This window comes from Microtus oregoni, unplaced genomic scaffold, assembly GCF_018167655.1.
Source record: "Microtus oregoni isolate MIOR12 unplaced genomic scaffold, Mior012 000012F_ref0000307, whole genome shotgun sequence".
Taxonomy (NCBI): domain Eukaryota; kingdom Metazoa; phylum Chordata; class Mammalia; order Rodentia; family Cricetidae; genus Microtus; species Microtus oregoni.
This window is the reverse complement of record NW_024543071.1, coordinates 109,023-136,677: the sequence shown is the minus strand read 5'-3', so window position 1 is coordinate 136,677 and position 27,655 is coordinate 109,023. Positions and strand designations below refer to the sequence as shown.

The window sequence follows — 27,655 nt, the reverse complement described above, 5'->3', positions numbered from 1 at the left end:
TGGCATAAATCTCTAGCCAATCTGGGACAGGTCTGTCTTTATGTTAGAAGCCACTGCTGACCATGGTACTGAGTCCCTCCTACTCCACCTGGTCCCGTCACTCAGACCTCACCAGCCAATCAGATCCTCCAGCAGACCAGCCAGTCAGATGGGAGGGTTCTTCCGGGAGCCAGACTTCCTTTCTGGTTCAGCTCTCCACCTTGGGCTCCCTTGTCGGCAGAGAGCCTGTCAGCTCAGCAGCGGCACCATGGTGAGTGAGGGGTTGCTCTGCTCTCCACAGACGGGAGGAGTGCCTGGGCTTGGCTAGCGAGGGGCCAGTGTCGCCAAACTAGGTGGAGCGGCCCGCTGAGGCTCGCGGCCTGTGTGGGGTCCTCCACTGGCTGGGTGGAGCCAGAGGACAGACAGTTTAGCGTCTTCCTGCCTCAGTAGTCCTAAGTGATCCTTGCAACTCTCTGCTGGCAGCCTCTGAATCACTTCACTACCCGGGCTGTGTCTGCAAGGAGCAGAGCGTCAGGAGCCGCAGAAGGTGGTGTCTGTTGAGCTTATATCGTCGTAACACCACATTCGCCAAACGCGGAGACTCCTGATCTCTCCTGGGTCTTCAGATGTTCTGCACTTTTAACATTTAGGTTTAGGATCCGTCTGTAGTTAATTTCATGCGGCTTGTAAATGGTTTCTCCTATGTAGAGTAGCGCTCCACTACTAAACTGTGATGTAGAAGAGTATAGTTGATAATAAAATTAATGGTATGAGGATTTACTGGTTCTTAGGAGTCAGTAAGTCACAGAAAGTAGAATTTAAGTGAGGGAGGACTGCATCCCAAATACCCAAAAATACATAGCATGCGTACCATGCCTGTTAGAGATTACTATCATGAGATGCAAATGATTAATCAGCCATTAAGGTACATTCCTATAACAAATGAGACAACCATAATTTAAAACCAGCCAGAAGACCCACTTCCCTATCAAAGGCATTTGACTGCTCCGGGGCCATTATGGGGTCACAACCTTGTTTACCAGGAGAGTATAATAATTCTAGGACAGCTGCATTTTTCAGCTCTTAGGAAAGCAGTTGTTACTCAGTGTCCCCTGTGATGATTGAGGTGAACTTGGATCCTGTCTGTAGCCCCGTAATAAATTTTGGATTACAAGTATGCTGCTCCACAGAGCTCTAAAATTACCAGTTTGAGTCATACAGTGGGACTGTCCATTGTGATAACAGTAAAAGGATTTGCATGTGGAGCATGGCTTCTCCCTTCAGCCCAGAAAAGTCAGAATGGTGTACTGTGTACAATGGAGGGGGTAAACACACTGGACAATAGCTAGGTCTTAGACTGAAGTTTAAGGCTGTGGGCTGCAGGGATATCCATTACAAGAAGAACCTGGTGGGGCACAATGTGTGACTTTCTGTGTAATTTCCCATTGTACATCAATTCCTTCCATGTGCATGAAGACAGACACCTGTAGGTGTACAGTTTAGGGAGGATGATGGCAGTGGGTTAGAGTTAGCCAGTAAGAGGCTAGAGCTAATGGGCCAAGCAGTGTTTAAAAGAATACAGTTTCCGTGTAATTATTCTGGGGCTAAGCTAGCCGGTGGCTGGGAGCTGGGTGGTGAGAAGCGGCCCACAGCTCCTTCTACAGGAGGATAGCCTGAACTACTAAGTATTTAGTTTCCAATTAGTGAACTCTCTTATGCAGATATGTTCGGTCCTGGTTGGCACAGGGAAGTCAGCTCAGATGTCTGAGACGCAGTCCATTGGCTGTAACTCATGTGTCAGCTTACAACATTCAGCAGCTAACCTTTTACATGGGACAAAGTCATGCATACTCTTATTAATGGCATTCTCCCTACCAGGGAAGGGCCTACTCTGTTTCAAAATCAGTATAACTGAGTGTTCAATTATTTTTTTATCACTTTAAGAAGTCAATTATTGGTTTTCATTTTTAGATTTTATTTTCTTCAAAGGCATGACTGCTATAATCTTTTTGTTTCTATTTTCTACTGTTTCCCAGTTTTTGAATTTCATTCCATTTTTTAAGTGCTGTTATTTATTCATCTATTTGTATCAGTTAAGAGCAGTGATTCTCAACCTGGTGGGTCATGACTCCTTTTGGGGAGGTCAAATGAACCTATCACAGGACTGGCCTAAGACCATCAGAAAGTGCTGCAGGGAACCCGCTTAAAAGAAATTCCACATTAGCTCAGAATCAAGGAATAGGTATTTATTTATTTATTTATTTATTTAGGGAAAAACTCAAAAATCAGAATTCTTCACTTGACCTGTTGAATCACAAAATCCAAAAGAGCTGCCAGCAGGAAAGGAGCAAGTGGAACTAGAGAGCAGGGGTGCATGCACCTTTGGCTTTCCCATAAACAGTATAATAGGCCATGCCCCAGTAGGCAGGCAAATACAAGCTGTAATACTTCTTACAGCACCTCCTCTTTTCTTTAAATAAGGAGTTCCAAGCCTAATACAAAATTATATACAATAAGAACAAATACATTCAATAATTATCCTATGCTAATTAATTTAGATCTTGTAAGATAAATAACTTGGCCAAGTCATGAGAGGAAAGTAACTACAATTATCTAGTCTTCAACCCCATCAAGGACCCGAAACTGTGAATAATAATACTTGAATAAGTAGGAAGTGCAATCAAGGAACCTCCAAAATGTGCAGTAAATGACAGAGACAACTGGCTACCTGGGTAATCACCCAAAGTCTCATTTGCAACGTTGAAGCAACCAACTTTGGCTAAGACCCAGAGTAACTGACAGACCATTTTCAAAGGCAAGAAAATTTTCAAAACTGTCTTACCCTGTGTTGGCAAGATTTGGCAGTCTTGTTTATCTATTTCTGGATGCTATATATCTTGTCAGTCAGTGGTTGAGGCATGGGCATTTCTTTGCCCAAAGGTGACTATCCCCAGTTCAGGAAGAGCAGGTCCCAATTTTCCTGGATATTTTGGATTAAGCTTTTGTTAGATTTATTGTTTTCTTTAACTGATGAGTCTACTACTATCTTGAGATTCTCTCTTCCATCTCTTGTATTTTGCTGTTTATGCTTGCATTTGTGGTTCCTGATTGTTTTCTCATGATTCCTGTTTCTATAATTCCCTTGGTTTGTGTTTTTTTTTTTATTGTCTCTATTTCAGTTTTCAAGTCTTGAATAGTTTTTTTTTTCATATGTTTGATTCCTTCTTCTTGGTTTATTTTTTAAAGGGATTTGCTGATATGTTCCTTTTTTTTTTTGTCTTTTCCTTCATTTTCTTTGTGGGAATTTCTCATTTCCTCTTTAAGAGTTTCAAACTTTCTCCTGAAGTTATTTTTCAGGTCATTTTCTTCTTCATCTATATTTGGTTGTTCAAGTCTTGCTGTTGTAGGGACTCTAGATTTTACTGGTGTTGTGTTGCTCTTTGTGGTGTTGCATTTGTTTTTACCGTTTGTATTCATCTTTTCCTCTAATTGGTGTGGTTGGGGCTGTCTATGATTCCAGTGGGTAATCTTCTAGGTACCAGTGAATTCAAGGCTCAAATGGTTGTTTCTCATGGTACAGTCAGTTCCATGGTTCTAAATACCCTATTGGTCACTCTGTGTTCCTGGAGGTCACTCAGTGCTCCCAGAATTTGCTCCACTCCTGTGGAGTTTGTTGTCTTAGGCCTGCTCTAGCCTAGGTTGTTTGCTCAGACTTCTTTCTGTAAATGTCCCTGGTCTGGATCTGCTCTTGCAGAGGTTCCTGGCTTGGGGTTGTAAAGCTCTCTGGCTCTGATCTCCTCCATTGGAGTTCCTAGACTTGGTTAGATAAAATTAATAAAACAAAGAAAATAACCCAATTATCAATCATATAATAAATGGCTTGCACATTTAAATTGTAGAATTTCAAGAAATATTACTGTCCATCTAAACAATGTTGCTCCCTTTTAAATCTTACTTTTTCCATTCATTTTCTAATTCAATGATAGGTCTTTAAAAACACACACCTCAGCTGGAATTACAGTTTCATGGCTGTAATCCCAGAACTTGGGAGACTGTGTTGGGCCGATCTCTGTGAGTTTGAGGCCAGATTTGTTCCCATAGTTAATTCCAGGGCAGCCATGGCTATGTGAACATATCCTGTTTCAAAAGAATTCCAAAAAGAAAAAAAATCATATCTCATTATGGAAATTTTCTTAATATAGTGTGAATAGACTCTGATAGGTTTCAACAAACTTTTTGTTATTTTTGCTCACATCAAAAGAACTGTGTTAACAATAAAAATAAGGAGTAATATAGAAAGTCCATTCACAGAGGTATAGAAATCCATTGACAACCATCCAGAGGCACTTTCCTGACATTCAAGTGACAGGAGACAGAAGGAGCACTGCAACTCTTCACCTTCAGTATTATAATGACATATTTGGGACCTGGATAGTTGACTCTGTACCACTGCTTCTCTTGTGTACCCAAGTTTTGTATTTCCAAGTCCTGGAGATCTGGTGCATTCTTCTGGCCTCTTAGGGCACCAGATATGCAAATGGTGAAAAGAAAGATATGTACGTAATTCCATATGGTAAAAATGTTTCTTCATGCATCTTAAAAAAGAATGAAATTTAATATAGGTGTATAAATTTTGCCATTGAGCATACCAAGTGCATGCCAGGTACCAGTGGTAACCAAAAGATGGTGTCTGATCCCCTGTAACTGGAGGTATAGACAGTTATGAGCTATCTTGTAGGTACTGGAAATCAAAGTCAGGTCCTAGTAATGAGCAGCCAGTGTTCTAAGTGCTGAGCCTTCTACTCAGCCCCCATGAACATGTTATTAATAGCAGTAAGGTGTGAATGATTGATCTAAGATCATCTTTACCTCAGTCCTGATGACCCAGAAGAAATAAAAGATTGATTACATCAGAAGCTTAGACTTGGTGCGTAAAGAATTTTCTGAATCCAAAACTCCATAAAATGAGGGTAAAATACTAAAATGATCAGGAGGGAAAATGACAATAAAAGTCTTTTAAAAGATGGTTGACCATTTACCCAAAGCCAAAAGAATGTTTTGTCTGCAATGTGGTAAATAGGTGACAATTTGAGCCGTAAGCTCACATGTCAGTCAGACCCCAGCTTGAGTTTTTGTCTCCTGTGAAGGAGAGGAAAGGAATTTGCAGGCATGAAGTCTGACTTATCTAAATAGGATTCATATTGTGCTTCCCTGAGGCCTACTAAACCTTCAGTTAGGAGTTTTGAATGGTGGTGACCGGATGACATCCATGTTGTGGGGGAGATCCTGAGACTTGAACTGAAGTCACTGTAAGGCTAAGCTAATCAGATATTTACAAAGAGCTGTGGAGGTTGAAAGAATTGTTAGGGATGGAGCCTTGCAAAAGCCCAAGGGTCAGATGCTTAAGTGCAGTGCATAGGGTGTGCTTGAGGGCAAGTTGGCACCATCTGTGCTCTGTATCCACTCTACTATGGTGGGTCAGCCACCTCCAGGTCTTCCACTATTTACTTTTTTGGCAACTCATGTAACTGTCAGTGGCAATATTCTACAGCCCCCATTTTGCAGTCTCCATGGGAACATAAAGCTCTTTAGTTTCCACCCCATCAATCCTCAACACTTGCCTGCCTGGCAAGAATAAGGATATTCCAGGATACATTTAAATTTCTCCCTTTGGCTAACAACTAGTGAAATAACAGACACTATAAAATTTGAGTTTTCCTGGGAATTTCACTGTGGAAAAAGACTGACTTCTCCAGGTGAGACTGTCTCTACTGAAGAAACATTTACTCCTTATCTGGCCACCTTACAGGAGAGACAGGAGCTGAGGTTTGGGGAGTGTTTTAGAGATGGGAAAGCTTTTATTATGTTACTTAGTTATATTAACTTAGTTGTGTATATCCCTTGCCATCTATCTAAACCTGTTAGGACCCCAAGGATAAATTAAACACCTTATATCTTCATCACTGTACCAAATTAGTCACACCAAAAATATCAAGTTTATTACTTTATTAATATTTTTTTATTTTATCTTAAAGAATAGCCTCATTATGAATCTCTGACTGTCCCGGTACTCACTGTACAGACTAGGATCTTGTAGAATATCAAAGAGATTTGGCCACCTTGTCTCCAGTGTACCTGAATTATAGTTTGGCACATCACAGACAACTAAATTAGTACTTTTTTGTTGTTCAAGACAGGGTTTCTTTGTGTAGTCTTGAATGTCCTGCAACTAGCTTTGTAGAGCAGAGTGGCTCTTGAATTTATAGAGATTACCTTTCTCACACTATTTAGTTGAGAATTGCTTTGAACACCTAATCCTCCTTCTTCTGCCCAGTGCTGAAAAGAAAGTCCTGCAACTGCTTCAGGGCTGGGCCTTAAGTGGTTAGTGAGAAGGAAAATAGATGAGTAAATGAGTGTCCTCCAACTTCTCTGGATTTTATTGCAAATGAAGAAGGACCCATGTAAGAATTGAGTTCATTGACATAAAGCAGGTGTAGTCACAGCACAGAGAGGGATGGGAAAGGAGGAAAATGAAAGCTTACCCCCCCCCCCCCCAGACTGTAGTTCACATTAGAAATAACTAGTGAGGTAATAAATAATAGATGATTGCTGAATGTTCTGACTGGCCATTTCTTGCATCCACAGAGTAAGGAATCAAGAATCTGGATAAAGAACCAAATTTATGAAACCAATTACAGTAGTTACACTAATCTAACCAAAATAGAACTGGATAAAATGGTGTGGCCTTGCCAAAAAAAAAAAAAAAACCTGTTATTTTACATATTAAGATGGACAGCCTGAGATAAAATGTGAAACTAATACTTGGTGTACTCTAATATAAATTACTAAATTTTGGAGCACATGATCTGTTTGACCATTTTAGATTAGTTTTTTGGCTTATAATTACATCATTTCCATCATCTCTTTCTTGCCTCTAAGACTTTCCAGAAATTAGAAAAATCATGAATTTTGCTTTATCAAGAGTTACTCTTTGAATGTGACCTATGTTTGGCTTCAGGACATCTGAGCTATGAGGAAAAGCATTGATTGCACTGGTCAGTGACTCTGTAATGGAACACACACACAAGGGTTACCATATCATGGAAGAGGAACAGGAAGTGCTCTGAGAGACTGGAAGAGTTTCTACTAAAATATAAATTTTGCAGACTAGAGCTCTGTGTTCCCCTAGGGTGTAATGACAGAGCTAGGAAGAGCTGTGCTGGCTTATTTATTTATTTATTTATTTATTTATTTGGTGTTTCGAGACAGGGTATTAGTCATTTAATTTCTGCTCATCTACTAGGGAAATTGTTACAGTCTTGAGGCTCAGCTGGGCAGTTCTAGCTACTGAGGTACTCTGGGCAAGCCTGGCAATCAGGAGCACAAGATGGAAGTAGATTGCGAGCTATGAGGAAGCCAATAGAGAGCCATGAGTGTTAGCTTTTTTTGTTACCCTGCATTGTATAGTTGATTTCTCCCTCCAGTTCTTATTTCACCTCCCTCTGAAGAGGTAACACTAACTACCATTATGGGGTTGAAGCAACGACTTGATCTGGTTTCTTCCAGTTGAATTTGGGTTGTCAGGAGGCAGTACTGTGATACCCTTCCACTGAACCTCTCTTAAAGACCAAACTCTCAGATGAAGACAGAAAAGGAATTCTTTACTGTTTGGGAAGCACTAAAATGTCCAAAGTCCATATGACATTCTTGATGGGCTCACAATAGCTTCCATCTGTTAGAGGTTTCCATTTAACTTCTAGAGTCGGTTTCCAGAGGGATGAGCCCACAACCAACTTTCACACCCTTGTATACCCATTTTATCAGCCAAAAGTCAGCATGATGTCCTTCCCACATGGCTTCTAGATATATAGAGAGGAGGTATTTAGCATAATTTAATTTGAATATTAAAACAATAAATGCCCTGTCCTTTGCTGTGGGAAGGTGTCCCAGGAGCCAAGGTCTGATGTCTCATATCTGGACAACATCTTTTTATCAAGAAGAAAATATTAGTAAGATTTGCTATCTAAATATCATCTCATGTATACTTACATCTAATGTCTGTAGAGTGTGATCCCTTGTGTTGTTACCGATTCTCTTATCCTTTGATGAACTTTCTTCTTGAGTACTGAAGACCAATGCAGGTGGCAAAAGTTAATCTTTCTTTCTGTGTTGTCAGGCCAGTTGAGCAACAAGTCTTTCGAGGTCACTTGTGTTTGGAAGGAATTTCAGACTCTTCAAGACTCTCTTTTATCAGTTGTCCATCAATGTGAGGATGACTCAAAAGCTTTGCTTTATGTACTATGGCTTCCTTGACACATTGAGGAAATCTTTCCCACATTGATCTTTATTTTGTAGACTTGATAATGTTTCAGATTCATTGAGTATGTTCTCCATGGCCTCCATGAACAGGAGAATAAATTATCAATGGTCTTTGTTCCTAGGGACCTCACTGATCTTGTATGGAAATGGGAGAAATAGTCCCCCCTTTATCCCTCTAACCACATTAGAATAGCCTCTAAGAATGATGATTAAACACCTAGAAGATTGGCTTTTCACCAGTTGTGTAATTTTAACTACTTTTAATTTTTCAATAACCAGATACAACTCAATAAACTTTACCTGACATACATTTTAGTCAGTCCTTGAAACAGTTGAGATTTGACCTTGTCATCTTTAATAAATATATGACCTCTAAATCCTGTTTTTGATGTACCTTAAACAACTTACTCAGACCTTCATAGCTTGCAAAACCTTTCTAGTCTTCTTTATTCTGAAGCCATCCAGTCTTCATGTTATTTATATAAGTCCTTTCTTTAAAAACTAAGGTAATTGACACATTTATATTCTTCTAATATGTTCTTTTATGTACTGCTTCCTTTTTATAATACCATGAGAAATAGGAACACTAACGAATATGTTTATGATCAGTTGTGAGAATTTTCTCTAGCATGGATGGGGAGGAAGCAATGTCTATCTCATAACCATAAGTCCCAATGAAGATAAAAAATACAGTTTCACCAAAGTCCATCCTGGGAAATCAATGAGTTTACTGAGATTACTTATTCAGCATGGTTGAAAAGATACAAGGGTTTTGATTCTATGGTTGTTTGAATCAAAATAACCCCAAGTTCCTTGGAGAATCAAACTATTAGGAGATATGGCTTTGTTGGAGTAGGTATGTCATAGTCACTTTCTGCTGCCTGCTGATGTGGATGGAGAACTATCAGCTCTTTCTCCAGCACCATTTCTGTCTGCATCTACCATTCTTTCCATCATGATGATAACGGACAAAACCTTCTGAAGCTGTAAGCCAGCTCCAATCAAATGTTTTCTTTATAAGTGTTGCTGTGGTCAGATAGTTGGTGGTGGCACGTGCCTTTAATCCTAGCACTTGGGAGACAGAGGCGGGTGGGTCTCTGTGTGTTAGAGGCTAGCCTGGTGTACAAGAGCTAGTTCCAGGACAGGCTTCAAAGCTACAGAGAAATCCTGTCTCGAAAAAAACAAACAAACAAAAAAAAGTATTGCTGTGGTCATGTGTCTCTTCAGTGCAATAGAAGTTACCAAAAGCAGCCACACAGAAATGTCTCCACCCAGCCTGTACAACATCTTTCCCATAGCCACTTATGTGGAATTTACCTTCTCTCTAGTCTTCCACCACAGTGCTTAGTCCCCTCTGCCCCACCTGGTCCTGTCACTCAGACCTCACCAGCCAATCAGGCGCTCCATCAGACCTGCCAGTCAGATGGGAGGGTTCTTCCTGGAGCCAGACTTCCTTTCTGGTTCAGCTCTCTCATGCACTGCGCCTTGGGATCCCTTGCTGGCAGAGAGCCTGTTAGTTAGCTTGGTGGCTGCACCATGGTGAGTGAGGGGTTGCTCTCCACAGATGGGAGGAGTGCCTGGGTTTGGCAAGCAAGGGGCCAATGTTGTCAAACCAAGTGAAGTGGCCCACTGAAGCTCGCAGCGTTAGTTTGGCCCTCCACCAATTGGGTGGGAGCCAGCGGATAGACACAGAATTTAGCGTCTTCCTGCCTCAGTAGTCCTAAATAATCCTTGCAACTCTATGCTGGCAGCCTCTGAACCACTTCACTGCTTGGGCTGTGTCTGCACAGAGCAGTGCATCAGGAACCGCAGATGGTGGTGTTTGGGATTCATCTGTAGTTAATTTTGTACGGCTTGTAAATGGTTTCTCCTGTGTAGAGTAGCACTCTGCTGCTAAACTGTGATGTAGAAGAGTATAGTTGATAAAAAATTAATGAGCCGGGCGGTGGTGGCGCACGCCTTTAATCCCAGCACTCGGGAGGCAGAGGCAGGTGGATCTCTGTGAGTTCGAGACCAGCCTGGTCTACAAGAGCTAGTTCCAGGACAGGCTCCAAAGCTACAGAGAAACCCTGTCACGAAAAAACCAAAAAAAAAAAAAAATTAATGGTATGAGGATTTACTGGTTCTTAGGAGTCATTAAGTCACACAAAGTAGAATTTAAGTGAGGGAGGGTTGCATCCCAAATACCCAAAAATGTATAGCATGCGCACCATGCCTGTTAGAGATTACTAGCATGAGATGCAAATGCTTGTTCACTAGGATTAATCAGCCATTAAGGTACATTCCTATAACAAATGAGACAACCATAATTTAAAACCAGCCAGAAGACCCACTTCCCTATCAAAGGCATCTGACCTGCTGCTCCGGGGCCATTATGGGGTCACAACCTTGTGTGCCAGGAGAGTATAATAATTATAGAACAGCTGCATTTTTCAGCTCTTAGGAAAGCAGATGTGACTCAGTGTCCCCTGTGATGATTGAGGTGAACTTGAATCCTGTCTGTAGCCCCACAGGACATTGTCCTTGCTATCTTCATGGCTAAGTACCGTAAATTTTTGGATTATAAGTATGCCGCATCACAGAGCTCTACAATTACCAGTTTGAGTCATACAGTGGGACTGTCCATTGCGATAACAGTAAAAGGATTTGCATGTGGAGCATAGCTTCTCCCTTCAACCCAGAAAAGTAGGAACAGTGTACTGTGTACAGTGGAGGGGGTAAACACACTGGACAATAGCTAGATCTTAGACTGAAGTTTAAGGCTGTGGGCTGCAGGGATATCCATTACAAGAAGGACCTGATGGGGCACAGTGTGTGACTTTCTGTGTAATTTCCCATTGTACATCAGTTCCTTCCATGTGCATGAAGACAGACACTGGTGGGTGTACAGTTTAAGGAGGATAGCCTGAACCACTAAGTATTTAGTTCCCAATTAGTGAACTCTCCCATGCAGATATCTTCAGTCCTGTTTGACACAGGGAAGTCAGCTCAGATGTCTGAGATACAATCCTTTGGCCGTAACTTCATGTGTCAGCTTACAATACTCAGCAGCTAACATTTTACATGGAACAAAGTCATGCATTTTCTTCTTAATGGCATTTTCTCTACCAGGGAAGTGCCTACTTTGAAAATCAGTATAAATGAGTGTTCAATTATTTTTTTTTATCATTTTAAGAAGTCAATTATTAGTTACTGTTTTTAGATTTCATTTTCTTCAAAGGCATGGCTGCTAAAATCTTTTTGTTTCTATTTTCTACTGTTTCCCAGTTTTTGAATTTCATTAAATTTTTTAAGTACTGTTTATTTATTCATCTATTTATATCAGTTTAGAGCAGTGATCCTCAACCTGGTGGGTCATGACTCCTTTTGGTGGAAGGTGAAATGAACCTATCACAGGACTGGCCTAAGTCCACCAGAAAGTGCCACGGGGAATCTGCCACAAGTGTCATGGGGAACCTGCTTCAAAGAAACTCTACATTAGCTCAGAATCAAGGAATAGATAGTTATTTCTTTAGGGGAAAATTCACAAATCATAATTCTTCACTTGACCGGTTGAATCACAAAATCCAAAGCAACAGCCAGTGGGAAAGGAGCAAGGGAAACTAGAGAGCAGGGGCACATGTACCTTTGACTTCCCCATAAACAGTATAAGAGACCATGCCCCAGTAGGCAGGCAAATACAAGCTGTAATACTTCCTACAGCACCTTCCCCTTTTCTTTAAATAAGAGAGTTCTAAGCCTAATACAAAATTATATACTATAAGAACAAATATATTCCATAATTATCCTATGCTAATTAATTTAGATCTTGTAAGATAAATAACTTGGCCAGGTCATGAGAGGAAAGTAACTACAATTATCTAGTCTTCAACCCCATCGAGGATCCAAGATGGTGAATAATATTACTTGAGTAAGTAGGTAGTTCAATCAAGCAACTTCCAAAATGTGCAACAAATGACAGAGACAACTGGCTACCTGGGCAATCACCTAAAGTCTCATTTGCAACATTGAAGCAACCAACTTTGGCTAAGACCTAGAATAACTGACAGACCATTTTCAAAAGCAAGAAAAATTTCAAAACCATCTTACATTGTCTTGGCTAGATTTGACAGTCCTGTTTATCCATTTCCGGATACTATATATCTTGTCAGTCAGTGGTTGAGGCATGGGCATTGCTTTGCCCAAAGGCGACTGTCTCCAGAACAAAAAGAGCTCTCATATTTGCTTGGACAGGGATGGACCATGAGACAAACAGGTTCTATTGTTCTTTGTGGTAACTGGGTAGTTGCGCTTGGCCTCTGAGCTTTATTGAGTATGGGAGAGGCTCTTGACATCTTGGCATTGGAGACTATGAGCTTGTGATATTGTTGCCTCACACTGTGTAATTGAGAATTGCTTTGAAAACCTAATCCTGCCTCTGTTGTCCAGTGCTGGGTAGGTAGTCCTTCAACTTCTTCAGGACTGGGCCTTGACTGTTCAGTGAGAAGGAAAAATAAACCAGCTAATGAGTGACCTCCAGTCTCTCTGACTTTTAGTGTATGATTATAGATGAAGAGGCATTTGTGCAAGAACTGAGTGCAGAGACAAAGCTTGAAGCTGGTAGATCCGCAGTGCAGAAGGGAGAGACAGGATAGTAGTATATAACTTTCCTACTTCAACAGTAGTTGAGATTAGCATTGCAGAACCAGGTAATCAATTGTAGGTGCTACATAAATGTCCAGATGGTCATTTCTTGATGTCCACAGACCAGGCAATCCAGAATCTGGATAAAAAACCAGACTTATAATGAAACCAAATTGCTATTGTTAGAGTAGTTTAACCAAAATAGACCTGAGTAAAATGTGGCCCTGCCTAACATGACTGTTATTTTACTGGTTTTGAATATATACCCTGAGATAAAAGGTTTGAGAAATCTTTGATATTCTCTAATATAAATCCCTAGTTTCTGAAGCACATGGCCATAAATCCTGTTTCAACTTTTCAAAATAATTTTTTTGAGATTATAACTATATCATATCCACATTCTCTTTCCTGTCTCCAAGCCTTACCTAATTCATGGCTTCTTTTTAACAAAAATTGTGAATGTGACCTGTGTTTGGCTGCAGGATTTCCCAGGTATGAGGCAATCGGTTGGCTATACTGCACATTGAGTGTGTAATGGAATGTTCATACAAAGGACCCTGTGCTTTGGATGAGGAACAGGGTATGCTCTAGGGAAGTAGATGAATCTCTATTAAAATACAAACTTTCTGGACTAGGGCCCTGTCTACTGGCCTGGAAGGGCAGAACAGGAAGTTTTGTTCTGTCAGAGACATTTGATCTCTGATCACCCATTATGGGACCTGATAATATTCTGAGGCCCAGTAGGGTGGCCTTAGCCAATGAGGCACTCTGGAAAGGCTTAGCAATCAGGAATAATAGTGGCAGGTAGCTTGCAGGTTCTTTCCAGAATTCTTCTCTACTTTTGTCATGATGAGTTTTAAGGAAGACCACAAGCTATGCTATAGCAAGTGTAGGGTGTTCAGAGAAGGTCTGTTGAGTTGCCATTTCTGCTGGGATTTGGATGGACCATGGGCCAGGCTGTGGTTCTATTGCTCTATGTAATCACCTGGGAAGTGCTCCTTGTCCTCTGAGCCTCCCCATGTATGGATTTCCTGGGGTGAGGGTGACTCTGCAGCACTGGCATGGTAGGCTATTATGCTTGTAATATCACTGTCCAGTGTACACACAGAGTGATACTTTTGGTGTGCAGTGGGAAGACAGATTTGAAAACTGATAATCTGGTTTCTAGAAGTTCTGAATATTGCAGTCTACTTTCAAATTTGTCTTATAAATTTTCAAATAGTTTAAAAGCTGGTAGAACTATCATGATGTTGATTGTCTTTTCGCAATGCATGATTAAAATGTTTCTAACTTTCTGCTATAGCCAGCTGCAATGGTATGATTCAGTGATGCTTAGTGCCAGGGAACAAAGGGAGTTTCTGAACTGCAGAGGTTTCGTAGGTGTGTATGGTTTTGGGCAGCTAGATAGAGAAGAATCTATATCTTGTGCTATAATCCATTTGGCAGGAAGCAGATATTGTTCTATATTGTTTTGGGATTGGGCATCAGTGGGGCTGGGTTTACCTGAAAACACCAGGAAGTCTAAGGGGCTGCAGAACCATAGCAGTAGATCATCTCTTTTTTTTTTTTTCAGAGAGGGCTCTAGAGCATGGGGCTAGTAGCTGGAGGGTCAGAAACAACAGTTTAAGGGTCACTTTGTGGTAATTTTGTGATAATTGTGAAGTCTTTATTTAATTTCTGTTCTTGTAGGACCAAGTAGATATAAATCTTAAGAGGAATACCAGAGAGTAGAGATTGAGTGATATGGGAGTCCCCACTGTGTGCTGAGATTACCCTAAATGAATAAAGAATGTGCCTTGACCTTTTGATAGGGCAGAACTTAGTTGTGTGTGTGTGTGTGTGGGGGGGAACAGAACTGAATACTGGGAAGAAGGGCAGAGAGAAAGAAGCCATGGATCCTCCACCTGAGACAGACACTGGTTAGAATCTTGCCGGTAATCCACTGCCACGTGGCAATACACAGATTATTGGGGATGGGTTAAACTAATATGTAAGAGTTAGCCAATCAGAAGTTAGAGCTAATGACCAAGCAGTGTTTTAATTAATACAGTTTTTGTGTGGTTATTTTAGGTCTAAGATAGCTGGGCTGCCGGGATGAATAAGCGGCCCTCTCCTTGCAACAATTGAGATCATAGGATTTCAGCTGGAAATGATAGACTCCATAGCAGATTAAGTTTGAGGTCATTTATATGATAGTTTGGCTACAAAATCTTTCTTTATCTGCCTATGACCTGGAAATTTAGTAAAGCACAATTGAAAACTAATGGGCTAATTCCTTAAATGAAATATTGAATCTGTTGGATGTTTATTACTGATGATTCATTCAGGTCTACAGTAAAAAGAAAACAAGAGGTGCTGAAATAAATGAAAATGAAAAGGTAGTTTCAGGTGGCAGCCAATTACTGGAAGAAGCAGGAATATTCAAGGAGTTTATTACTATTATAGAGAAGGTCCTTGCCATAGAATGGAAGTCTAGCAAGGTGCTCCAAGAGTAAAACTCCATCCACATAAACTTTCAATTTATGTAAAAAGTAAGCAAAGTGATTCCTAGTCCTAGGAAGCAACTTCTTACAAATCCTGCTACACCTGTGGCCAAGTGTGTTAGTGTCTATCAGTTAAGAAGTTAAACTTTTCAGGACCATTCATCATGTGCTGGTCCTGGAAACAGGAGTCAAAATTTAAGGTAATGGGTTTTTAGTTTGTGGTTACAATTCAGCATTGTTACTGGCATCCATGTTTAGCAGAGTCAGAAACCCAGTGAAGAGATTGTGAGAGTTCATTTCATGAAGCTGTGAGGATGAAACCTATTGTTGTTGTTGTTTTTACTCTTTTGGGTGCCTGATACCCATCTCTCAAAAAAATGACATACACTGAGGTTTATTATTTCTTATAAATTCCTGGTCTTAGGTTGTCTTATTTCTAGCCAGCTTTTTTTTATTTTTTATTTATTTATTTATTTTTTTATTTTTCGAGACAGGGTTTCTCCATAGCTTTTGGTTCCTGTCCTGGTGGCCAGGCTATAGCCAGCTTTTCTTAACTAATTGTCCCATCTACCTTTTGCCTCTGGGCTTTTATCTTTCTCTATTCTGAATACATTTTTAAACTTCTTACTCTGTGGCTTGCTGTGTAGCTGAGTGGCTGACCCATGCTTTCCTCTCCTTTTCTTGGTCATCCTTCCTTTTTGCCTCTGAGATTTCTCCTCCTATTTATTCTCGCTGTCTGCCAGCCCTTCTTATTTTTTCCTACCAAGCTATTGACTGATCATTAGGCCGAACAGGTATTTTAGACCAGCCCAGTATCACAGCTTCACAGAATTAAACAAATACAGCATAAAAGAATGCAACACATATTTGCATCATTGAAACAATTGTTTCACAACATAAACAAAAATATAACACATCTTACAATAATATTCCAGAATAGCCAGGGTTGTATTTTGATACAAACTAGGTTTCAGTTTTATACCACATGATATTGAGATGCCTAAACTATAAGACATATTCTATGGAGAACTAGCTGAATGTAGGGAGTGGAAGTAACCAAAGAGAGAGATGTATGAGAAGATGCATGGATAGGGCCATCTGAGCCCTTTGAAACTGAAGCCCTGTGCATCTGAGGCAGAGCTACAGGATTTGATGTCTGTCCCGTCGTGCTTCAGTCTTGGCTTGGTTCAATCTTCCCTCACTGTGTCTCCATTTCTCTATTTTGGAGTGTGAGTGGTATTCTATACCATTGTATGTTGGAAAGATGTAAGTTGTTTTCTGATTTTTACAAGCTGTTACTTGCTGCGGGACAATGGTCTTGTACCTTGTAAAGATTTGTCACTTGTATTGGTTTAATAAAATGCTAATTGACCAGTAACCAGGCAGGAAGGATAGGTGGGGTGACCAGAACAGGAGAATTCTGGGAAGAGGAAAGCTCAGTCTGCAGTTGTCACCCAGACATAGAGGAAATAAGATGAGAATGCTTCACTGATAAAAGGTACCAAGCCATGTGGCTAACACAGACACAAATTATGTACTAATGTAAGATGTAAGAATCAGTTAATAAGAAACCTGAGCTAATAGGCCAACCAGTTTATAAGTAACGTAGACCTCTGTGTGTTTCTTTGGGACTGAATAACTGTGGGACCAGACTGGAGAGAAACCTCTGTCAACAAATCACTGTCAAGAGATTGTCTTGAGCATCAGAAGAGACTTTGAACATTTGAACAGTTAGGGGCTATTGTAGACTATGAGTATCATTGAAGTGACTAAATTAATTTTCTTCATGGATGACCAGGAGCCTATAGTGATCCAGGTCAGAATGTAATTGATTGAATGAAAAACCTCCCAAATAGGAAGATGCATTTTAACATGTGCCTCTTCTTGGTAACTTTTATTTGATTGCGTGTGAAACCATTAATAGGAGGAGCCTTTCTGGATGAAATTTCTCATTGAGGATGTGATATGACATAGTAAAGAGAGCTGTTTGTTTGTTCCCAGCTGCTTAGCCCCAAAATAATCTAACAGAAACTATTAATTATATCACTGCTTGGCCCATATGCTCTAGCTTCTTATTGGCTAACTTTTACATTTTAATTTAACCCATTTCTATTAATCTGTGTATTGCTATGTGGCTGTGGCTTACTGGGTAAAGTTTCTAGCATCTGTCTCTGGCTGGGCTACATAACTTCTCTCTGACTCTGCATTCATTTTAGTTTTACGCACCTACCTAAGTTCTGCCCTATAGCTCTGCTATAGGCACAAAGCAGTTCCTTTATTAAACAATGATAATCACAACATACAGAGGGGAATCCCACATCACCTCCCCTTTTCTGTATAAATGAAAAGGAAGGTTTTAATTTTAACATAGTACAATTACAAATCACAAAAGAGATATCATGCAAGAATTACAGTTAAAATATTTATATCTGAGCCGGGTTGTGGTGGCGCACGCCTTTAATCCCAGCACTCAGGAGGCAGAGGCAGGCAGATCTCTGTGAGTTCGAGGCCAGCCTGGTCTACAAGAGCTAGTTCCAGGACAGAAACCAAAAAAAAAGCTATGGAGAAACCCTGTCTCAAAAATCAAAAAAAAAAATATATATCTACTTTTTTTTTTATCATAACTAAGAAAAACTATAACTATAAATTTTCAACTCCATCAAAGACCACAGAAGGATACAATATTACCTAAGTAAACAGGAAGTATGTTGTAATAATGTCTGAAACTCTAGAAATGAGAGAGACAGTTTTGTGCCCAGTCACTCAAAGTTCTTCTGTATTGTTGGGGCATTCAGTTTTCAGCCCACAGGCCTATGGTATCCAGCAGACTTTTTCATGAAGCAGGAAATATGAAGACCTGTTCTGCATTACAATGAAAGAGTCCACCAGATGCTTTCTTCTGAGTCCTGCAGAATGTCTAGCAGACTCTTTCATGAATCAGGAACCCCGAAGAATCATCTTACCCTTAGGCAAGTTCAGCAGTCATTTCTCCGGTTTTGCATGTCCAGTTCATCAAGCAGTCCAGGCAAGAGCAGTTTCTTGCCCAAATGTCTAACAAACTCCATAAGGAGACTCTTCGATGGCCATCATCCTCTTGAAGTAGATTGGTGCTGCCAGGAGCAGATGTGTCTCATTGTCATGAAAAGTCTTAAGCTCTTAAAACATTTTAAATGCCATATTATGAAAGTCTCTGAAAGATTGGACAAATCCCTATCTATATGTTGAAATAAGAGCGGTGGGCTACTTTCCCGGCACCCGGCCGCCCGCACGGCTAGCTTTAGCATATGCCCCGAAATAATTACATGGAAACTGTATTCTTTTAAACACTGCTTGGCCCATTTCTATCTAGCCTCTTCTAGGCTAGCTCTCGCACCTGGACTAGCCCATTTCTAATAATCTGCTGTAGCCCACGAGCTGGCTTACCAGGAATGATCTTAACCTGCATCTGCCTGGAGTGGGAGAACCATGGCGACTCACTGACTCAGATTCTTCCTCCCACCTATGTTTTAACCTATGAGGGCCAAGCAGTTTCTTTATTGCTTAACCAATGAAATCAACAGATTGATATATGACACTCCCACATCACTTCCCCTTTTTCTGTTTAAACAAAAAAGAAAGGCTTTCATTTTAACATAGTAAGATTACATATAGCAAAAACAGTTATCAGGCAAGAATTACAGTTACAATATATCTATTTTATCTTTTATCATAACTAAGGAAAACTATAACTATTCATTCTTCAACTCCATCAAAGACTCCAGAAGGATATAATACTACCTAAGTAAACAAGAAATAAGAAAACTCTAGAAATGACAGAGACATCTCGCTGCCTGGACAGTCACCCAAAGTTCTTTTGTACCGTTGGGGCATCCATCTTCAGCCTTCAGGCCCATGGTATCCAGCAGACATTTTCATCAAGCAGGAAATTTCAAAGACAGTTCAGTCACTATCTGCTGTGTCCTGCGGAATGTCTCGCAGACTCTCATGAGTCAGGAACCCCAAAAGACCATCTCACCTTTAGGCAAGTTCAGCAGTCCTCTCTCTGCGGGTTCTTTGTGTCCAGTTCATGCATCAGTCCAGGCAAGAGCAGTTTCTTGCCCAAATGGCTATCAAACTCCATAAGGATCCTCTTTGATGCCCATCTTCCTCTTGAAGTAGATTGGTGCTGCCAGGAGCAGAGTGTCTCATTGTCATGAAAAGTACTAAGTTATTAAAACATTTAAAATGCCATATTCTGCAGTCTTTGAAAGATATGAAGAATGCCTATCCAACTGAAATGTATCTCTATATATCTAGAAAATCTAACTAACATGACTACAAGCTTGACTATTATTGATGATTATCCATTAACCTATATTTCTTAATTATACATTACATTTTTTAATGAACTACACAATCACAATACCTTAATCAAGATCAGAAATACATATACATATAACAAAATTGACTGTAAAATCCATACCAATGCAAATTATTCATACCTATATCATTTCCCCCTTTAAATGTAAAAGAACATTTATAAACAATATTTTGGGAACATGGGCGCAGTTTTTTTCTCTCCAAACTGCTTCATGCTGAATGTGGGCGTCGTTAATTAGGTCTTTCATGGTATAACCTGTCTGCTAGTTTCATCTCAGTTGGCAGTTGAGCAAAGCAATTTTCTGAAGATGTTCACAGCAACTTTTCGGGAGGTCGCGGTCTATCATACCAAATTGGGATAGAAGAAATCCACAGGGTCTGGTCCTCTGTGAAAACAAAAGAAGACCCTTTCCAAAGCATCATATCCTTAGACCCAAATTCTGAAATCGTAATATCCTTATATCCATTTTGGTTTAGCTTGGCAGCCCATATAATGAAATGTCTCTATGTATTTAGCTCCTTCACAGTCAAAAATTTTAAAGAAAACATAATGTACATAATCCAGACTCTCTGTGAATTTTCCATTTTTACGTGGCTTATTTTTCTTTATTTCTTTTAATCTCTTAACTATCTGTACTTTGTCTCTTTAAATACTTTACCTTTTTTTTAAACCATTAACTTTATTTTCTATATTCTTTTTCTTTTCTCTCTCAAGCCTACGTACATTCATCCAACACTGTGATCCATAGAGGTCTTTTATGTCTGAATCTGTCGTATTGTGAATCTGTAATTTTTTTACTATCCAGGAGCATTTCTTAAAATGTTAAGCACTTCTTAAAAACTTAAGTTGCACCATGTACAGATAATACGGTACCGTCTGTGTCCTGCCCAGTTGAAACCTTAACTGCGCTGTTATCACAGTAATTACGGTAGTTCCTGCCTGAGACCAGCACAGTTCATCATGGAGGAGCGGAGCAGCTCCTGCCTCAGAGCCATTTGGTGCCCCTGAGCTACACACAGTTCCAGGCACACAGCATTCCACATTGCCATCAACCAAGCTGTAGCACATTACTCCAAATGCTCCATTCAAAAGCTCTGTCTCCCGAAGGATCCAGACAGAGATTGCAATGGTGGCACAGCCCAGAAAGCCGGCATTTTAAAACAGCCAGTTTTTTTCCTGCTGCTGAGTCAGGAAAATTTCAAAATGGAGGACGTACCATTTTGTTCTAGCTCTGGGGCCGCCAGGTAGGAGTGGCACTCAGCACTTTAATTCTGAGACTGAACATGCAGCACAGAAATTCTTTTAATCCAAGTTACAGCCAAATCTGACACACAGAGCACTGTGCAGTCCTAATCCTCCATGCTCTCCCGCCTGCCTAGGCCTGATTCGGCTGTCTGCCCAGGTGCAGGCAGGGAGTGCTGAGCCATCAGCACAGTCTCAGAGCACTCTCCTTCTGATCCCAAGTGGGAACACAAACATCCAGTCCCATAAAATCCATTGAAATTCTTTAAAGCCAGAGTTCACGCTGGCAGCACAGCCCCAAGAAGCCGCGCTTTAAAATGATGCAGCGTTTTTTTCTGCTGCTAATGCCGAATCAGGAAATCTCTCTACAGCACACCACCAACTAACAACCAAAAGCTGTGTTAAACTCTCTCTCCCTTATTTTTAAGCCTTCTCAGGTTTTTAAGTGGATTTAGTCCATCACGTCTGGGCGCCATTCTGTTGAAATAAGAGCGGTGGGCTACTTTCCCGGCACCCGGCCGCCCGCACGGCTAACTTTAGCATATGCCCCGAAATAATTACACGGAAACTGTATTCTTTTAAACACCGCTTGGCCCATTTCTATCTAGCCTCTTCTAGGCTAGCTCTCGCACCTGGACTAGCCCATTTCTAATAATCTGTTGTAGCCCACGAGCTGGCTTACCAGGGATGATCTTAACCTGCGTCTGCCTGGAGTGGGAGAATCATGGTGACTCTCTGACTCAGCTTCTTTCTCCTAGCCTTCTGTTCTGTTTACTCCTCCTACCTATGTTTTAACCTATGAGGGCCAAGCAGTTTCTTTATTGCTTAACCAATGAAATCAACAGATTGATATATGACACTCCCACATCAGCCAGGAGCAGATGTGTCTCATTGTCATGAAAAGTCTTAATCTCTTAAAACATTTTAAATGCCATATTATGAAAATCTCTGAAAGATTGGACAAATCCCTATCTATGTGAAATACATATCTGTACGTCTAGAAAATCAATGAACATGACTACAAACTTGACTATTACTATATAGATGACTCTCTATTTACCTATATTTTTAATTACACATTACATTTTTAAATGAGCTGCACAAATACAATACCTTAGTCAAGAACAGAAATACATATAATAAAATTGTTCTTAAATTTGTATGAATAAACCAAGATCCATGCCAATGCAAATCTCTATAGCATATCTCCATTTAAATATAAACAAACATCTATGAACCATATTTGGGTATATGGGCATAGTTCTCTCCAAACTGCTTCCTGCTTTTTATTTGGTGAAGTAATTTTTTGGGGGTGTTCACAGTGACCTTTTGGGTGGTCTTGATTCATCAAGCCACAGGTACTCATCCTCTGTCGAAACAAAAGTACCTTTTTCCCAAAGCAACTATTTCTTAGACCCAAATTCTGAAGATATGATACCTTTAAAGTATATATGTTGGTTACTTAGCTCCTTTACAGTCAAAAAGTTAAAAGAAAACACAATAATATACATAATCCACACACTCTGTGTATAGTCCTTCTTTATGTGGCTTATTTTTATTCTATTACTTTTTAATATTTATTTATTATCTTTACTCCTTTAATTTATGAGTGTACTCTGTCTCTTTAAAGACTTTGTTTCATTTTTTTATAATCCATTTACTTCTTTATATAACTATTTTTTTCTTCTCTCTCCCAAGCCTATGTATAGTTTTTAAACACACTATGTCTCATTTAGAGGTCTGTTATGTATGAATCTGTCCTATTGTGTATCTGTAATTCTTTACTGTTCAGGAATGCTTCTTAAAATGCTAAGCACTTCTTATGAACTTATGCTGTGCCATTGGTAGGGCAAATACGGCCTGCCTGCTTGCTTCACCCAGTCCAACATGACAGAGGCATGTTTGCTTCTTCTGAGAGCTATGTATGTTGCCCCGTTTTCAGGCACACAGGGGGTCTAAGTTGCCATTAGCAATCTGCTCACAGACCACACAGCCAGTCCTCCAGAAAGAGTCAAAAGTTTGCATGGGCAGCACAGCCCAGAAAGCTGGCATTTCAAAATGGATTAGCTTTTTTTCTGTTACCTCTAAATCAGGAAAACCTCTCTTAAAGGAGTTGCAGCTTGTCACCAGTAAGCAAAGCCATTTGGGGGAGTAAATGCAGCTAAACTTCATGTTTTAGTGTTTACAATTCCTTTCCAAGCTCTCTAAGATTTTAAGTGGATTTTAGTTGGCCATGTGGGCACGAGTTTGTTGTGGAAAGCCACTTGTTAGTTCCCAGCTACTCAGCCCCCAAATAATCAATCGGAAACTGTATTAATAAATCACTGCATAGCCCATTACCTCTAGCTTCTTATTGGCTAGCTCTTACATATTAATTTAATCTGTGTATCGCCATGTGGCTGTGCTTACCAGGTAAAGTTCTCAGTGTCTGTCTCCAGCAGGGCTACATGACTTTTTTCTGACTCCACCTTCTTCCTCCCAACACTCAGTTTAGTTTTCCCTACCTACCTAAGCAGTTCCTTTATTAACCAGTGATAATCACAGCTTACAGAGGGGAATCCCACAATATGAGTTTCTATAGCTTCAACCCATTTCCTGTTCTTTGTGCCTACTGTGTTGTACTTGAAACTAATCAGTCAGCTTACTTCTGTTGCTGTCATAACTTCCCCACCATCATAAACTCTATCACTAAGTCACATAAGAATCAGTAGAATTAATTGCCATTTGGTGCTAAGGTGGTTTGGTAGCCTACTGTTTTTCATTTTTGTTTGTTTATTTTTGAAGACAAGGTTTGTCTGTGTAGCCCTAGCTGTCCTGAAAGTAGCTCAATATATCAGGCTAGCTTCAAACTCAGAGATCCTCTGACTCTGACTTCCAAGTGCTGGGATGAAAGGTGGGCCAATATTCCTGATTTTTTTGTTTTTATATTGTTGTATGATGCTTTTGTTCCTATAAAGCATATGTTGTTGTACTGAACTTCACCCATATTTTCAATTTTAAAATTTGACAGAGGTATCATTATGTTTCTTAGCATGGTATGTATTCATGACATTAATACTATCTGTGCCTTCTGAGTAATTGGATTGCAGGTGCATAACCTTCTTCCTGCCTGTTTTGTTTGTTTTGAATTTTTATTTTAAAAAGAGAATTTTACCTGTATATATGGATATGCACAATGTGAGTACCTGGTCCTTACATTGATCAAAAGATGCTACTAGAAACCCTGAACTTGGAATAATGGATAGTTATGATTTCCCATATTAGTGAGCTCACCTGTATAGAAGAACAGAAGGACTCTTTAGTGTTGAGCCATCTTTCCTGCTCTGTGTTGATTATTTGTAATCAGCACATTAATTGCTATTGTTTTCATTTGTCCATTCATAACTTTTTAAACACACAGTGCTTTTTAGTAAAATCTTATATATCTTGCAGTTTAAATTGTGGCACTTCCGGTTTCTTGTAGATGAATAAAGAGTTTAAGTGCATGCATAACTCTTTGTAGAAACTTCAGCAAAAACCTGTGAGTTATTTCTATCTTTATTGTTTGATTGATTTTTTTTCATGTGAAACAGGTATTTAATGTGTATATCTCACTGTCCTATAAGTGATTGCATGGACTGGGCTGGTATTCAACTCAGAGGCAGATAGATATACCTGCCTCTGCCTTTTGAGTGCAAGAATTAGAGGCATGATTCAATGCATCCAGCTTTTTCATCTTATTTTTCTTTTTTGTAGTTAGGAATTACTCATTCATACCATTTCTCTTATCTGTACTCTGTACTGTTCTGTTTATGTATCTTTCATTGTTGGTCAGTAGACATTTCTCTTGCAAGGTGATATCCCATTCAAAGGGTTCAAAAATGACATAGGTGAACCTCCAATTCAGTTTGCTTCTAAAGTGACTTGGTGATTAAATTATGATGTCTATGTCATGAAATAAGTATGGGGAGCATCAGAATTATATGACTATATTGTCAAAGATGTATACATTTACAGTGTTGTCAAAATCATGCATTCTGTTGTGCACATGTATGGTATATTTTAGAATTCAGTGACCTATGATGACGTGCATGTTGACTTCACTTGGGAAGAGTGGACTTTGCTGGATCCTTCCCAGAAGAGTCTCTACAAATATGTGATGCTGGAGACCTACAGAAACCTCACTGCTATAAGTAAGACTGAATTATCTTTCATGTTTCAAATAAGGGGACAACCGTTCATTGGTTAATGGTACTATTTTGTAATATGATTGAGAAAGAAGAATGGGGTAAATAAATCAGGCATTGTTGTAAGGTTTGCTTTGAATGGTAACTAAATTTTTTACAATTTTAAATATATAACATACATTTTTCTGGCACTATATTTTAGGATACGGTTGGGAAGACCATAATATTCAAGAACATTGTCAAAGTTCTAGAAGACATGAAAGGTAATTTTCATGTATAAGGTGATACAAATGTAACTCTGAAGAATTTGTAATGTATCCTATATATTTTAAACAAAAGCCACAGTGTAAATAATAAAGTGTGTTGATGATTATTAAATTCTCACAAAATCATATACCTTAATTTCAGATAGGTGAACTGCATTTAAGAAAGAATTCAAGGAAACAATGTCTTAACCTATATTACCTTTTGAATCATAATATGAGAGCTATACTATGAAGTTGTCAATCCATTTATTTCATATTCATATTATAAAAGACAGATATTTTGAAAAGGTGATAAGTATGCCTCTAAAACTATTACATTAATAGTCCATTGAAAAAGTAGTTTAACCCATATACTTGTGACTGTGTTAAGTTTAGTGAGGGAACAGTTAGAATCATGAATCAAGGGGCAGCTTTTGTGGAGAGTCCTTAATCCAGATACCAAAATTCTATGAGGACAGAAAGTCAAAATGGTAAAACTCAATGGGGGAAAACCTTATGTTTGTTATTCTTCCTTTACTAGGTATATCATATGTTACTCTGGATACAAGCCACATGAACATAGGGATGTGAAAAGATATAACATACCTCTCCCTCAGAACAAATAGAAGATATATAGCAGTTCTCATGTTGAGTATACTTGTTGAATTTGATGTAAAAGTATACAAGTAATTAGTTTTATAGCCTCATTGTTAATATATCAACAATCTCACATTGCAGAAAAGCACCATGGGTACTAGGACTGTATAAATACTTCTGTTTGTCCTAGTTCACTTAGCAAATGTAGTATCACTCACAGTATAGGAAACTTTATGAATGCAATAAGAGTGGTAAAACTCTGAGTTTTTTTTAATTCTCTTCAAATACATGAAAATTCTCATACAGAAAAAAAATTCTGTAAATGTTAACTATGTATTAAAGGCTGTTATCAGATATGTTCAAAGATGAAATGCAAGCATTAATGAAGGGGAAAAACAAGATTGTAAACATGGCGATAAACTTTAACATATAATTCCTCTTTAAAATAGTATTAAGTTGTAAAATTAATTTAAACAGATAAAAATATTCACCAATGTATTAAATGTAGTAATGCTTTCATATGTACCATTATCATTGTAGGCATGAAAAAGGTCAAACTAGAGAGAAAACTTCTGTATATCCTCAATGTGTTAAAACCTTTGAATGTGACAGTCATCTTCACAGGCATGGAAAAACACATCCTAGATTGAAAACTTTTGAAGGAAATGAGTGTGATAAAGCCATTTCACATCACAGTCATCTTCAAATGCATAAAATACTATACATTGGAGAGAAGCCCTATGAATGTAGTCAGTGTGGCAAAACCTTTGCATATCACAGTAATCTTCAAAGGCATAAAAGAACACATACTGGAGAGAAGCCCTATGAATGTAACCAGTGTGGTAAAGCCTTTGCAGAATACAGTCGTCTACAAAATCATGAAAGAACCCATACTGGAGAGAAACCCTATGAATGTAATCAGTGTGCTAAAGCCTTTGCGTGTCACAGTAATCTCCGAAAACATGAAAGAACCCATACTGGAGAGAAACCCTATGAATGTAATCAGTGTGGAAAAGTCTTTGCACATTGCAGTAGTTTCCGAAAACATGAAAGAACTCATACTGGAGAGAAACCCTATGAATGTAATCAGTGTGGTAAAGCCTTTGCGTGTCACAGTAGTCTCCGAAGACACGAAAGAACCCATACTGGAGAGAAACCCTATGAATGTAATATGTGTGGTAAAGCCTTTGCATGTCACAGTAGTCTCAAAAAACATGAAAAAACTCATACTGGAGAGAAACTCCATGAATGTAATCAGTGTGGTAAAGCCTTTGCACGTCACAGTCATCTACAAATTTATGAAAGAATGCATACTGCAGAGAAACTCTATGAATGTAATCAGTGTGGTAAAGCCTTTGCACGTCACAGTAGTCTCCGAAGACATGAAAGAACCCATACTGGAGAGAAACCCTATGAATGTAATCAGTGTGGTAAAGCCTTTGCACGTCACAGTAGTCTCCGAAGACATGAAAGAACCCATACTGGAGAGAAACCCTATGAATGTAATCAGTGTGGTAGAGTCTTTGCACATGCAGTAGTCTCTGATAACATGAAAGAAACCATACTGGAGAGAAACCCTATGAATGTAATCAATGTGGTGTAGCCTTTGCATATCACAGTACTCTTCAAATACATGAAAGA

At 39.3% G+C, this 27,655-nt stretch overlaps 1 protein-coding gene and 1 pseudogene across 2 annotated transcripts; both read left to right on the top strand.

The window, feature by feature from the left end:
* The first annotated feature begins 162 nt into the window (after window positions 1-162).
* LOC121454146 (zinc finger protein 431-like) lies at window positions 163-26,547 on the top strand. 2 transcript variants are annotated; one of them, XM_041661352.1, is made up of 4 exons: window positions 163-250; window positions 25,052-25,178; window positions 25,375-25,435; window positions 25,959-26,547. In XM_041661352.1, exons 1-4 carry the CDS (start codon window positions 248-250, stop codon window positions 26,041-26,043), a joined length of 276 nt encoding a protein of 91 aa, XP_041517286.1. In that variant the 5' UTR covers window positions 163-247; the 3' UTR covers window positions 26,044-26,547. The 2 variants fall into 2 exon arrangements, with proteins under 2 accessions (XP_041517286.1, XP_041517287.1); XM_041661353.1 differs by lacking the exon at window positions 25,959-26,547 and having other exon boundaries at window positions 25,375-25,439.
* LOC121454145 overlaps window positions 25,148-27,655 on the top strand; it is a 55,812-nt pseudogene continuing 53,304 nt past the window's right edge.